This window comes from Lactuca serriola, chromosome 8 (assembly GCF_051521515.1).
Source record: "Lactuca serriola cultivar US96UC23 chromosome 8, Lser_US96UC23_V15, whole genome shotgun sequence".
Taxonomy (NCBI): Eukaryota; Viridiplantae; Streptophyta; class Magnoliopsida; order Asterales; family Asteraceae; genus Lactuca; species Lactuca serriola.
In genome coordinates this window covers 30,020,060-30,034,908 of record NC_136415.1, presented here as the reverse complement: position 1 = coordinate 30,034,908, position 14,849 = coordinate 30,020,060, and the positions used below count along the sequence as shown (strand labels likewise).

Genomic DNA, 14,849 nt, shown 5'->3' with positions numbered 1-14,849 from the left:
GACTTCTTGGGTTGAGCTGTTCCAAAAATGGTGGTGTTATGAAAATTCCAGAGACACCATAAGGTAGTGATGATAACAGTGTCAAAGACTTGTCGCTGCCCTCTTTTAAGGGAAAGAGAATCGGACCACGAGAGGAGAGAATCAATGGAGGATAACTGAGGAAGTTGAACATCCCATCAAATAGCTAACCGAGTCCATAAGTCAATCAACTGATTGTAATGGAGAAAAAGATGATCAATAGATTCAGCAGTATTAGAGCAGACAGGACAAAGAATGGAATCCATAGTAATCCCACGGAGCGAAAGATTTTCTCTAGTTGAAAGGCTTCTAGACTGCAATCTCCAAATAAATATATTCAACTTGATAGGCACCCAATGGTTCCAACGAGTTTCATGACCCCCTGAATGTAACATATGACTATCCAAAAAAGCTCGGAGAGAATAAACAGAAAAAGAATCTGAGACATCAATAGTCCTTCCCAAACGGTTAGGTGTGGATTGAAGAAGAACTCCCCACATTAAGGAGGTAAAAGTAGTCCACTAAGTCTCCTCAATACCCCCTCTTGGTGAACGCTTGAGACAATCTAAGTTCCAACCGAGAAGCACCCTATCACGGACTGATATGGATTTATGAAGATCTAGAGCATAAATCCTATGAAAAGAAGCAGCCAATTGGGTATCCCCCTTCCATACATCGTGCCAAAAAGAAGTTCTATTCCCATCACCAACTCTAATAGGACTAAGAGGCCTAAGATCAAGATCATGATTATGAAGTTGCGCAAGCATCCGAATAACACCGTTCCAAGGACCAATTAAACCTCTTCTATGAGAGAAAGAGCTACAACCACCATCCCGACCATAAATAACCTTTACAACTTTAACCCATATCAAATCCGGATTATGAAAGAATCTCCATCGCCATTTATAGAGCACAGCTCGATTAAAGGAATACGAACCACCAACACCAAGACCCCCATTCTTTTTTTGGGCTAAGACCCTATCCCAATGAACCCAGTGCATGCATCTCTCACCCATGTCAACACCCCAAAAAAACCTAGCTCGAAGAGACTCCAAGGTGTTGACAACGGAGATCGGGACCATAAAGATAGACATCAAGTAGCTTCCAAGACTTCCAAGAACCGATTTGATCAAAGTTAGTGTATTAAAAAACTAATATTAATAAACGAAAACAAAAAAACGAAAAAACGAAAAATTAAAAATTAAAAAACTCAAGATCCGCAGAGGTGTTTCGGTTCCTCAGAGGCAAATGTATTACATAAACATTTCATTATTTTTAACATTTTTTTGTAGAATTTTTTACATAATAATCACATAAGGTATTAGTGTATTTAAAAAACATTTTATATTAATAAACGAAACTGAACGCAAAAAAAAAAAAAAAAAAAAACGAAAAAACGAAAAAACGAAAAAAAAAATCAAAAAACAAAGATTCCGCAGAGCCTTCAATGAAGTTTATTTCAAAGTATGTTTATTATGAATGTTGTATGTTTATATTTTCTAAAATATGTTTTGTAACCTACTTAAAATATGTTTATTATTCAGAATACCGGTGTATGTAATTTTATAAAAAACATAGAATATTTGTATAATTTTAATTAAACACACAGTTTTTATAAACGGATAATTAAATAAGAAAAAGGAAAAACGATAACAAATTTTTTTTTACATAATATACCTTATGTGATTAAAAAAAATATATTAATAAACGAAAAAAAAAACGAAAAAACAAAAAAAAATGAAAAAACCAAGATCCGCAGAGGTGTTTATGGTTCTGCAGAACCCCCTCTGCGGAACATGTGATCATTTTCTAAAATCTTTATTTTTGTGGTCATTTTTCTTCAAAATCACTCTACATTTTGGTCATTTGCCGACTAAGCTCAACAAAGTTTAGCCGTAGTGGAGTCTATACATCAAATTTGATATATAAAGAAATGTTGCACAACTAATAATGCAAAATCAATAATATGTTCATCTATATTAATAATCCTAACGTTTCATTTTTAATTAGTATTGATTTCGTTTCCGCTAATATAACTCTTATTGATAATTGTTTAGATGTAGTAAAACATTTATACAAAAGAACTAATAGCCTCTCGAAACTAATTTTTGAAAAATATAATTCACATCCGACGTTTGACTCACGTAAAAGGCTATATATATATATATATATATATATATATATATATATATATATATATATATATATATATATATGCGCGCGCAGCAAAATTTGATTTTTAAAACATTGTTTCAAAATATAATAGATTTTTAAAAACATACCAACTTTTTGGACACTAACTTTGGGAGAATTTAACGAATTAAAGAGTGTCGTCGTTATAATAAGAAAAAAAAAGTTTTATATTAAATTTTGAATGATAAAAAATTAAGAATTTAATCGTGAAAGATATAAAAATAATAAAAATATTTATAAAAAATATATTGTATTAGTTCATCAGAATAAAATTTCTTTGGAACATTTTGCATTCACTTTAGCCCCCCCGCAAAATCAAAATATGCTCATTTTCCCCCCCTCTCGAAAACGCGTTTAAACCGAAAAAAGCAACATCACAAATCAGATCTCATCTCAATCACCGTCACTCTCGAAAACAACAATACTCACATACATACATATACATATAACATTTATACATATACAGACACTATATCTAATAACCATAACTGCCCAAACAGAAGGGACTTTTTGTGTTTGTGTCTTTTTTTTTTTCTTTTTCTTTTTCTGTGTGTGTGAAAAATCAAATCCTTCATCATCTTCATCAGATTCACCGTTGTTTGGTTTCAATTGAGAATCAATGTTAAAACTGAGTTTGCTCGGTTAGATTGCTGAAACATGGGCCAGAACTCGCCCAGTACAAACGACGGTGACAACTCAAATGACGGCACCGGATTAAACCCGATCCGGGGTCGATTCCCATCCAAGAGAAACCCTAAACCTGCGCCTATACCTTTATCGAAATCATCTGCTGCAGTCATCAGCTTACCGGATCGGCCGCGCCGATCTCACGTCGGAGGCCGACCCTTTGTTCCTCGGAAGCTGTGCTCAGTCAGGGGAACGTCGTTGTTCTACTTGTGTATATTGATTGCTGTTTTTGCGTTTGCACTGGCATCGATGGTGCTACAGAGCTCGATAGCTTCAATGGTTTTCCGGCAGGGCGGCGGTGAGAGGATTGGGAGGACTGTGCGCGAGGGTTTGAAGTTCGGAAGTTCGTTGAAGTTCATTTCATCGAGGATCGATAGGAGTTTCGAGATTGAGCGTGCAAGGCACAAGCCTCGGGTTGGAGTTCGACCTCCTAGGCTTGCAATTGTGAGTGTTTTAAGTTTTGTTTAGTTTAATGTACTGAGTATTGATGCTTTTACAAACGAAAACGACGACCACTTATTGAAATTTTTATTCTTCTTCGGTTTTCATACCTGATGTTCGGGAAGTAGAGAGAAAGGACATGTAGGATAGTTAGGGAAAGTAACAGGTATTATGGGCCTATCGGGTTTGGTGTCTGGGTAGGTGAGGGAAATGCAATTGAGAACTATAAATAATGGAGATGGTGATTGCGTGAATTATTTGGTGCTTTTTTGTTAAACAAACGTCTTCACTGCTTCACCTTTTAAAATCTACATTGGTGGTCCTTAGCAGCAAAAGTAAACCAGAGCTTCATAATTCTCTTAATTTAAATATTATTTCTTTAGGATTCAACAAAGAGAATGCCAAAAGAACTAAAAAAAAACTTGAAAGAAAGAGAATAGGGGAAATTAGAGAACCCAAAACAAGCTTGGTTTATGTATTCTGGTTCACTACTTTCACTACCCATATTTTGTGCTCCAATGGTTATGTGTCTATACATGCATGAACACTCATGATCTCATATTTACAACAGTGCCTTGTTTTGATCATTGTAAGATCTTAGGAAACATGGAGGATGACCCATTGTCATTGATGCTGCTTACTGTGATGAAGAATATACGAGGACTGGGTTATATGCTTCAGGTGATTATTTCTGGAACTTCATTACCTCTTACTATATCTATCTGTCTGTTTGCTGGTTTATGTTTTTCTATATGTGTGATTTTGTTATTTTGACTGGCCATGAAAATAACATCAAGCTATCGTTTTTCATCTGGAAGATCCATAATTCCATATGTAGAATTAAGTGTTCTTTAAGTAACCTAATGTTAGACTTTATAAGATCATTGAAGTGATTTTCTTGATAGGGATATGCACAACTGCATAATTTTAAATTTCTTGTTGGATGCATGTGCCTATGTCCCTGTTAAGAAGCAAGGAAAATCCATCTGTGGAACTAGATTTCTAAATCACTTTTCATCTTCATAATGCTTCTTCCATGCAGATATATGCAACAGAAGATGGCAAAACAAGATCACTCTGGGAGAAGATTGTTGGCCAAGTCTCCATTCTAAGTCCTGAAAATTATGGTCATATTGATTGGTCAATGTATGTTTTCTCTCTCTCTTTCAATGCATTTTTCAACAATATGATTTGTCACTGATAATTTTAGAAAGTGTATATACTTTGTCACATTTACTGATGATTTCAGTAGATACAGCTACATAAACTTTGTTCTATCTATTCAATTGCTGCAGATTTGATGGCATCATTGTAAATTCTCTAGAAGCACATAATGCTATTTCAAGGTATGTGGTAGTTAATTTGAATTATCAAAATCTTTTGTTTTGAACTACTGAACTTGTACTTTCTCCATGATTTGTAAGTTTTTTATATGTATGCAGCCTTATGCAGGAGCCCTTTTGCTCTGTACAACTCATTTGGATAATTCAAGAAGATACCCTTTCAAACCGCCTTCCTCTATATCAAGAATTGCCACATGAACATCTAATTACATATTGGAAGAATGTTTTCAGAAGAGCTGATGTGATTGTGTTTCCAGATTATTCTTTCCCGGTAATTTATCACCCCATTATGAGTTGTTATATTTTCAGGAACATCTTATTACATTGTTTCTTGAATTCAATCATGATTTATGTATGTTGTCTCAGATGTTATATAGTGTGCTTGACACTGGAAACTTCTTTGTGATTCCTGGATCACCAATAGATGTGTGGGCAGCTGAAAGATACCTAAAAACTCACTCCAAATTTCAATTAAGGATGAAAAATGGTTTTGGTGAAGATGATATGATAGTTTTGGTTGTTGGAAGTTCTTTCTTCTACAATGAACTATCATGGGATTATGCTGTAGCAATGCATAACTTAGGACCTTTGCTTATCAAATATGCAAAGGAAGGAGATGTGGGCCCTTCATTCAAGTTTTTATTCGTATGTGGGAACTCCAGTAATGCATATAACGATGCTTTACAGGTATATATATATATATATATATACGATTCTTTTTATATCCTTTCTTTATTCAGTTTTTAAAGATCAACTTATCACAATTTTTTTGTTTAATATTTGCAGGATATTGCTGCTCATTTAGGGCTCAACCGTGATTCGGTTAGACATTATGGATTAGATGCTGACGTGGACGGGATGTTATTAATATCTGATATTGTTCTATATGGTTCCTCTCAAGATGAGCAAGGGTTTCCTTCATTACTCACTAGGGCCATGACATTTGGTGTTCCCATAATTGCCCCTGATTACCCCATCATAAAAAAATACGTAAGTTCAACATTATTTCTACAGTATTTCAGTTAGGTGAGGTAAAAATATGATTTTCTTTTTGTTCTTTTCTATAAAGATCTCTCAATCCCAGGTTATTGATGGCGAAAACGGAATTATTTTTTCTAAAGACAAACCCGATGAGTTGATGAAAGCTTTCTTGCTTCTCACATCAAAAGGAAAACTCTCAAATTTTGCCACTACCATTGCTTCTTCCGGAAGGTTGCTTGCTAAAAACATGCATGCATCAGAATGTGTTTCTGGTTATATAAAACTTCTCAACAATGTTCTTACACTTCCATCAGACTCCATGTTCCCACATTACATTTCTCAATTACCACGTGAATGGGAATGGGATTTGTTCTCAGAAGAAACAGATGACATGGCATATTTTATAAAAAAAGATACAATAAATACGAGTGTAGTTTATGATATTGAAGAACACATGACATTAATAATGGATTCAAGAAGCTCACAGAATGATCCCGAGATAATGGCAGAGGATATTCCAACCGAATTGGACTGGATTGTTTTAAGTGAAATTGATAGTTCAGAAGAAGTTGAAAGGGTAGAGTTGGAAGAGGTACAACCCTTATTAAAAACATAACTTTTTTTATGGGTGCTTTTTTTTTTCTTCCATCAAGTCCTGTATGGATTGTTTCTTTTCTAAACCGAATAAACCGTCTGAATGAGACTAAATGATGATTTTACCCTTTTCAAAATATTCATCAATCTTAGTTTCTTTAATCTAAGGAAAGGTGTGACATTTAATTTGATGTAGATTGAGGGAAGAAGAGATAAAAGCTATGGTGTATGGGATGAATTATATCGTGATGCTAAAAAAGCAGAAAAATTAAAATCTGAAGCAAATGAAAGGGATGAAGGGGAGCTAGAAAGGACAGGTCAACCTTTATGCATATATGAGATCTACAATGGAGCAGGGGCTTGGCCTTTTTTGCACCATGGTTCTTTATATCGTGGTCTAAGTCTAGTGAGTTACTTATAATATTCTTTTTTTAATTTTCATTTGTTTAGATTTTATTTATGATTTTAGTTTTTTTGTACAGTCTACAAAATCTAGAAGATCGAGATCAGATGATGTGGATGCAGTTGGGAGGCTTTCTATTTTAAATGAGAGTTATTACAGAGATATTTTACTTGAAATGGGTGGCATGTTTTCAATTGCAAATCGGGTGGATAATGTTCATAAACGACCTTGGATTGGATTTCAATCATGGCGTGCTGCTGCAAGAAAGGTATTATATGTCCTTCCGTTGATGAAAAGACCAAAATGCCCTCTGCTAACGAAATTATTTGTTTCAGGTATCTTTGTCCTCGAAAGCGGAAAGGGTTCTAGAAGGAACAGTACAACAGAAACATAAAGGAGATGTGATGTATTTTTGGGCCCACTTAGACATGGATGGAGAACTTGCTGGAAATGACCATATTTTAACATTTTGGTCCATGTGTGATATCTTAAATGCTGGAAATTGCAGGTAACACTCAACTTTCATACATGAATTATTTGTTGATGGAAATACCTAAAATACCCCTGAATTGAATGCTTGCAGAACGGCCTTTCAGGATGCTTTCAGACGGATGTATGCATTGCCATCATACGTGGAAGCCCTTCCGCCAATGCCTGAAGATGGTGGCCGCTGGTCTTCCCTTCACAGCTGGGTCATGGCCACCCCTTCTTTTCTAGAATTCATGATGTTTTCCAGGTAAATAAATAAAAAATAATAATGATAATAATAAACTATAAACAAAATGAATCCAAGTATTTTTTTTAATACTAATTTGTTAAATTTTCCTACAGGATGTTTGCTGATTCTCTTGACAGTTTACACATGAATTCAACTACAGCCACTGAATGCATGTTAGGATCTTCCTTGAGCGAGGTATTCAAGATTAGAATAAATTAATTTTTTGGTCCCTGCGTATAGCTGATTTTTCAGTTCTCGTCCTAATCTAAGGTTTTTGTAATATTTTTTGCCATGTTCCAAGTAAAATGATTATTTTTTTTCCACCAAAAATGCAAAAATTAGCTGTACTCAAATAAGGACCAGAATTGCAAGAAAACTTTTCGAGTCCAAAATTGCAAAAGTCAGGACCAAAAATATAATTTACTCTTTAGATTCTAATATGCTTTTGGATTAATGTCATAAAAACCATCAAGTTTTCAGGGTTTTGTCGGTTTTGCCCAAAGTTGAAATTTATGTCCGTTTTTACCCAAACATTTTCGAAAAAATGTTCGGTTTTACCCTTCTACCGGTGATAACAGGTTATCCAGGTTACCATTATATTAAATTCGCAAAAAAAACCCTTAAGTTTACAGTTTTTTTACGTTTTTACCCTTAAGTTTATAATTTTTTTTACACTTTTATCTTAAGTATATTTTTTTCATAATATACATATTCATATGATTTTTCTGCTTGATTACGTATAATATGAAAAAAAAAATATATAGGGTAAAAGTGTAAAAAAAAATTATAAACTTAAGGGTAAAAACGTAAAAAAACTGTAAACTTAAGGGTTTTTTGCGAAGTTAATCTAATGGTAACCTGTTATCACCGGTAAAAGGGTAAAACCGAACATTTTTTGGAAAATATTAGGGTAAAAACGGACATAAAATTCAACTTTGGGCAAAACCGACAAAACCCTGAAAACTTGAGGGTTTTTATGACATTAGCCCTATGCTTTTTCATTTCGTTTTACATTTTATGGAGTAAATTACACTTTTGGTCCGTGAGTGTATTTGATTTTCTTTTCAATTTTGGTCCCAAAAAGGCATTTTTTTTGCAAGTTTGGTCATTATTTATGGTTTTTATAACGTTTTTGGTCCCTATTCCAAGTAAAATTACTATGTTTTTGGGATCAAATTTGCAAAAATCAGCTAATATTCAGGGACCAAAAATAGCCATTTTACTTGGAATAGGGACCGAAAAACATCACAAGATTTTCAAATAAGGACCAAAATGTTCATTGATAATTTTTTATGACCAAAATTGCAAAATCTATACTCAAGGACCAAAAACATGATCGACTCTTAAGACTACAATATAAGTGTACATTTTCATTTCGTTTTATATTCTTTTAATAAATATTTTGTATGAATATTGAAAACAGAAACAACATTGCTATTGTCGGATACTGGAGCTGTTGGTGAATGTATGGGCATACCATAGTGGTAGAACCATGGTTTACATTGACCCAAATTCAGGGTCATTAGAAGAACACCACCCAGTAGAAGATCGAAAAGGGTTAATGTGGAGTAAATATTTCAATGCCACTTTATTGAAAAGCATGGATGAAGATCTAGCAGAGGCAGCTGATGATGGTGATCATCCGTATGATTATGAAACATGGTTATGGCCAAGAACAGGAGAAGTACATTGGCAAGGTATATACGAAAGAGAAAGAGAAGAAAGATATAGAATAAAAATGGACAAAAAAAGAAAACAAAAAGAGAAAATACTCGAAAGGTTAAAGTTTGGATACAAGCAAAAAACACTTGCCGGATAGAAAAGATTCTAAATTCTAAATTCTAAATTCTAACCGTGAAATGGTTCCCAGTGAACCAATCTTGGTTCACTGGGATGGGGTTGGGGTTGGGGTTGTGATCAGTACACCATATATACAGATCACAACCCCAACAAAAGATATACAAAGGCGGCTGAATGTTATTATGGTGGGTATATATAATGTGTTGGCCGTACAAAGAGAAAGGAGAAATACAGAGGTACAACCACAGGTGTACTTGCATTCTTTTGGTTCAAATTATTTTTGTTATTTTGGTAGAAAGTTGAACAAGTGTACTATTCTTATTTTTTTTACTCCGTGTATATTATACACTTGACTACAGATTTTTTGTTTTCATTTCATAGACCACTTTTTCTGAGTTAATTGGTGGGTAATTTGTGAGTTTTTTGCGGATTTGTTAAATTGTAGGTTTGTGGAATGGCAGAATAATTAAGAATAACAATATCTCAATAAAAAGAGTAAATGATTGTATTCTTAAATTCGATGGTAAGTTTTCCTGAATGGGTGTTTGGCTATTTGCTGATAGTTAAATGTTGAATGTTTAAGTTGTGGTACAGTGGTAGTAATCAAGTTTAATGGTTGTGAAATGTAGTCTTTTTTGGTGTTTAAACTTTAACAGATAATTTAGAGCAAGCTCTCTAAATATATTTAAACAAAATCTTTAATAAATAATTTCGTTTTTGATTTAGATGCCTAAACACACAATCGAATCTAGGGGTGTATGTGTGTGTAAGAGATATGAGTTTGAAACAAAACACACACACAAACACACTTGATTTTTAGACTTGTGTGTTTTTTATGTTTGTGTGTGTTTGAATGTGATGTGATTGTTTATGAGTGTTTTGATCGTGAATATGATTGGAAAATTTATTTTTAGCTGCTTGTTTGAACATTTTAAAAAAAGTTTAATGATCATATGCATACAAGAAAAAAATATAAGAGGCTAAATATATACATTGTCTAAAATATTTTATTCTTATAAGTAATTAACTCATATAATTTATAAGTAATTAACTCATATAATTTATACTATAAAAGAGACAAATACAAATACAATATATAGAAATTGCTAGTTAATATGAGATAAATACAAATACAATATATAGTCTTTTATAAATCTTTGATAATAATAGGTGGTTTTAAACTTAATTAATAATAAAAATTAACTACATTGTTTTATCTTATAAACTAGGTTATAACCCGTGGGCACCACGGATGAGAAAAATAAAATTAATTTTAATTAAATTATAAGTTAATTATTGACCAATGGTAATAAAAAGATAAATAAATTATAAATATAATTGTTTTGTCTGTAATTTAATAATGATACGATGATAGGTTGAAACTATAAAATCATAATGGTTTGAATATCCGATCAAGAATTTGTATTTGTAGATAGAAAATTATGATTTTGTATAATGGAATAAAAATATGAATATCACTATAAAAAATACAAATATTCATGAAAATGACATTATATGAAATTTAAAATATATTGTAATATAAGATAAATAAGTACATAAAATAAAACAATTATATATTCAAATGGGGAAGTAATGGTCATATACTAATAATAAATAAAATTGATATAAATAATAATATTATAAAAAATATTTATAAATCAAACTTTTTTATACACAAATATCATCATAAAAATTATTATTTTTTCTTGAAAATAGTAATTTCACCGGTGATACAAAAAGTGTGGATTGTTATCAATATAGTTTTGTATTTTGTAAGCATAATCACCCAACAAACTAACAATAAATTGCAAACCACCGGAAAAAAATATTATTTAAATTAAATATTTCACAAAATTATCCATGTGTTGATAAAATTTAGTGAAATTTGGTCCCTAAGTTAATATATTAACAAAATGGTCCCTGTATTACTAACTACTTTACAACATAGTTCCTGTGTTACAATTTTTAGTTAACTTTAAACAATTCTACACTAAAATAATACATTGCTAAATATTACATAATTACTCCCTTTGTTACTCAATTGACAGAACAACCACTGTATTACTAAATTTGCAGAACAACCCATGTGTTATAAAAGAGTCATATGTTACAAAATAGCCCCTGTGTTACAATTTTAGTTAACTTTTAACTATTCTACTCTAAAATATTTATGTATTTTATAGTATATTGCTAAAATAAATACATAAATGCTCCCTATGTTAATAAATTGACAAAATAGCCCATGGGTTACTAAATTTACAAAACAACTATTGTCTTAATAAATTAAGTGAAATCTGATCCATATGTTAGTCAATTGACAAAACAGCCCCTGTGTAACACAAATTTTGAAAACAATCCCTATGTTAAAAAAATTTACATAATGGCGCCATTGCAGATTTAGCAAACACTTCCAATCACAATTCTACTAAACTTTCCAAACCTAAAATTTTCAAATTACAAACTTTTTAAGTACTTGCCTTTAAACAAAGTTCGAATTTTAAGTTTATTAATATGTTATCTATATACAAATGGATGAAAGTACATTTTCATTACAGAAAAAAACAAACAAATTGCTTCCCTATCAGGTATGATTCCCCACCAACCATACTTTTGACAGTATGTTGCTATTATAGGAAAAAATGAAAGAACCGAAAATTTGATAAACCAAACAAATAACCGATGCAACTGAAAAAAAATAATGTTTGAAAGTTAGGTGCTGTAAAAGAAATGAATGAAAGTATGATGCTATTACTTAATAGAAACACTTGGGATAGTCAAGATTCATTGTGATACTTATTGGCTAGAAAATTATAAACATATGACGTTTATAACCAAATAAATTAAATTTTATAAATTAAAAAGTTCAAAGCATTTCTTTTAGAATCTAAATGTATGTGCACAATTTGGATATTGAGTGAGCTTTACAAACTATGTTTTGTCAACCTAAACCCCTATAAATATGAAATGTAGAAATTTTAGGGAAAGTCCCATTTTCTACATCATTTATGGTTGCGATAATAACATGCAAACAAATATAAACGACATCCACAAATTCAATTTCAGAGAATAAAAATATATATAAAAAAATGGATGTATGCAAGGAATAGCTATGTACTTCTCATTTTTTTCCTTATCATAGAATAGTTCTTTCCCATGGATCAATACCCTCTAGAAATCAGCTAAAATTCAAGAAATTTAAAAGAATCAGAAATAAAATATAAGTTTCTTTTTGTTATACACAATATTAATTGGGGAAAAGCGTCGAACAAATAAACAAATGGTGTTTCTTATCAACAATACGATATCAGTTCTCCTACATATATAAGATCGTGTTTCAATAAATAGGGTGATTCTTAGATAAATAACTGAAGTAACATCGGTATCATAAATAATTTAACATGCATTAAAAACACTTGTAATAATAATATCATTACTACTTAAATGTGCAGTAAAATAATTTTAATACATTAAAGAAATATTGACCTTGTTAAAAACCTATTCCTTGAATAATAAATTCAATTGTGGATGAAAGCTAGTTTAATCAAACTAATATATTAGTAACAAAATATATATTGAAATCCATTTTCAGGAGTTAAAATCAATTTACCTAATTTTGAGAGTTAAATGCAATTTGTGAACCACAATTGGAGAAATAATATAAACATTCTCATATTAAAACCAACGTCACTATAATATCTCTTATAATATCTTTTACCAGGAATATTTTTTTTCTAACTAAACGTGACCCCAAGATTCATGTGATGTTATTTGAATATGAAAACTAATATCCAAAATCAATGAATCCGCCTTTCCACACCCTACTCAATGATAAAAAAATGATTTTTTTTAAAAGTTTTTACTTATAACTGAATTTGTATTACATTTTTATTTTTCTTTATTACAATAAATATAATGAGGTCTTTTGTACTACCAATAGAAAAGAGAAATAATGGTACCTCGGTAGCAACATTGAGTTCCCATTTTCCCCAGCTTTGATGTGTTCAAAACCTTAAAACCTTAACTAAGGTGAAATTACTGGTGGCTGCTATTGCTAATCTTTGTTGGTCCATTTCCTTCATACATACCTTATATCATCATTGTTGTTTTTGTGGCCTTGATTTCATTGGAGATTTGCTCAAGTTCAAATTTCATCATACACATGCTGCTAAATAACAATATTAGGCATGCTCTCTTAATTAAGTGGTTTCAAAGTTCAATATTTTAAGTCAATTAGTAGAGATTAGATTCATTAACGTTTTCCATCAAAAGATGGGATGCATTTTACTCTAGTTCTTTCAAATGATCATATCTCATTATCGGGAATAGAAATTACGTGGTTTAAATGGTTCAAAAGGGGACCAGATTCATTAAGGCATTCCATCTAACACATGGTGTGCATCTTAATAAAGACCAACTATAAAACAATTAAAATCATTCTTCAAACCCAAGCTCAAGCATCAAGATTGAAAAAATAAGACAATATTTATTCCAAGTAAAATTATGTACACTGAAACATACTTTAGCTCACTATACCATTAACGAAAACCCATTTAGAATCCAAACCAAAATCGAATGGGTACAGGAGAAAAGAAACTGAATAATTAGAGAAGATAAGAAATTGTTTTTAAGTGGATTAGCAAAGAACCTGCAAACCATGAGTAGAAATCGATGGTGGTTTCTCTTCTTGGAAGAAAAGATGACCTGCAATCCATGAGGAATAAGGGGAAGAGTTCAAATGGCATGAAAAGTTTTCTTATTACTTCATAAAATTACTATAAAAACTCTTCTATAAAATGAGTTGAAAGAACTCACAAGAGGAAATAGAACCCAAAATATATGCAATCATTGAAACAAATCCTAGAGGTTAGGATTAAACCCTTTAAATCAATGCGGGAAAGCTTGTGGGTGGAAGAATATTTGTAATCGATACAAGATGGAAACAATTTTCTTCTTCGTATATTTGGATGTTTAATTATCAACATATAAAAAACTATGATTTAGTTACTGATTTATAGGATTTCAACTAAGAAAGAAGATATGAATTTAAAATTCCGCTACGGAAATGCCTGATTTTTTGGGTTGGACATAGAAAGTCTATGAGAATTTCCAAGATATTAAAACTAATTTGCTTAATTTTAGAAGATGAGTTACTCACGATTGAAGAAATGAATAAGCGGGAAAAACAGTGCAAGAGTTTCTTTGGTATTGACATGTGGCATCTTGCTTGTGTATAAGATGGACATGTGACGTTTAAGGGATGTTTTTATTAAGTAGAAAGATATTGATACTTTAAGTGATGAGCTAAAATTTAAAAAATAATCAAATAAGTAATTTTTATATTATTTAATGATGACAAAATTTAAAAAAAAAACACTAAATAAAAGTTATATTTAATTTTATTAATAAGCTATAAATAATTATTAAATAATTTGATTTTAATAGATATTTATTTTATTATATTGTTCAAATTAAATAGTTATAATTTTATATATCAATATAATATAAAAATTATAATTTCATAGTTAATATAACATATAATTATAAAATTTTAACAACATATCATTATAAAATTTCAATTATATATTTTTATTCTGATAAGACAACGTAATTACAATAATACTACTACTATAATTTTGATGTAAAAAACATTTATAGGTGCAAAAAATTAGTG

At 31.1% G+C, this 14,849-nt stretch overlaps 1 protein-coding gene across 3 annotated transcripts; it reads left to right on the top strand.

Moving 5' to 3' along the window:
- Positions 1-2,673: 2,673 nt before the first annotated feature.
- On the top strand, positions 2,674-9,578 carry LOC145065533 (UDP-Glycosyltransferase superfamily protein). 3 transcript variants are annotated; one of them, XM_079012546.1, is made up of 14 exons: positions 2,674-3,342; positions 3,934-4,020; positions 4,382-4,485; positions 4,635-4,685; positions 4,782-4,953; positions 5,049-5,369; positions 5,469-5,672; positions 5,752-6,255; positions 6,454-6,663; positions 6,740-6,928; positions 6,996-7,168; positions 7,244-7,396; positions 7,492-7,573; positions 8,802-9,578. In XM_079012546.1, the coding sequence occupies exons 1-14, from the start codon at positions 2,869-2,871 to the stop codon at positions 9,195-9,197; spliced, it is 3,120 nt and encodes a 1,039-aa protein (XP_078868672.1). In that variant the 5' UTR covers positions 2,674-2,868; the 3' UTR covers positions 9,198-9,578. The 3 variants fall into 3 exon arrangements, with proteins under 3 accessions (XP_078868672.1, XP_078868673.1, XP_078868674.1); XM_079012547.1 differs by having other exon boundaries at positions 2,675-3,342; positions 5,767-6,255; XM_079012548.1 differs by having other exon boundaries at positions 3,205-3,342; positions 3,941-4,020.
- The last annotated feature ends 5,271 nt before the right edge of the window (positions 9,579-14,849 follow it).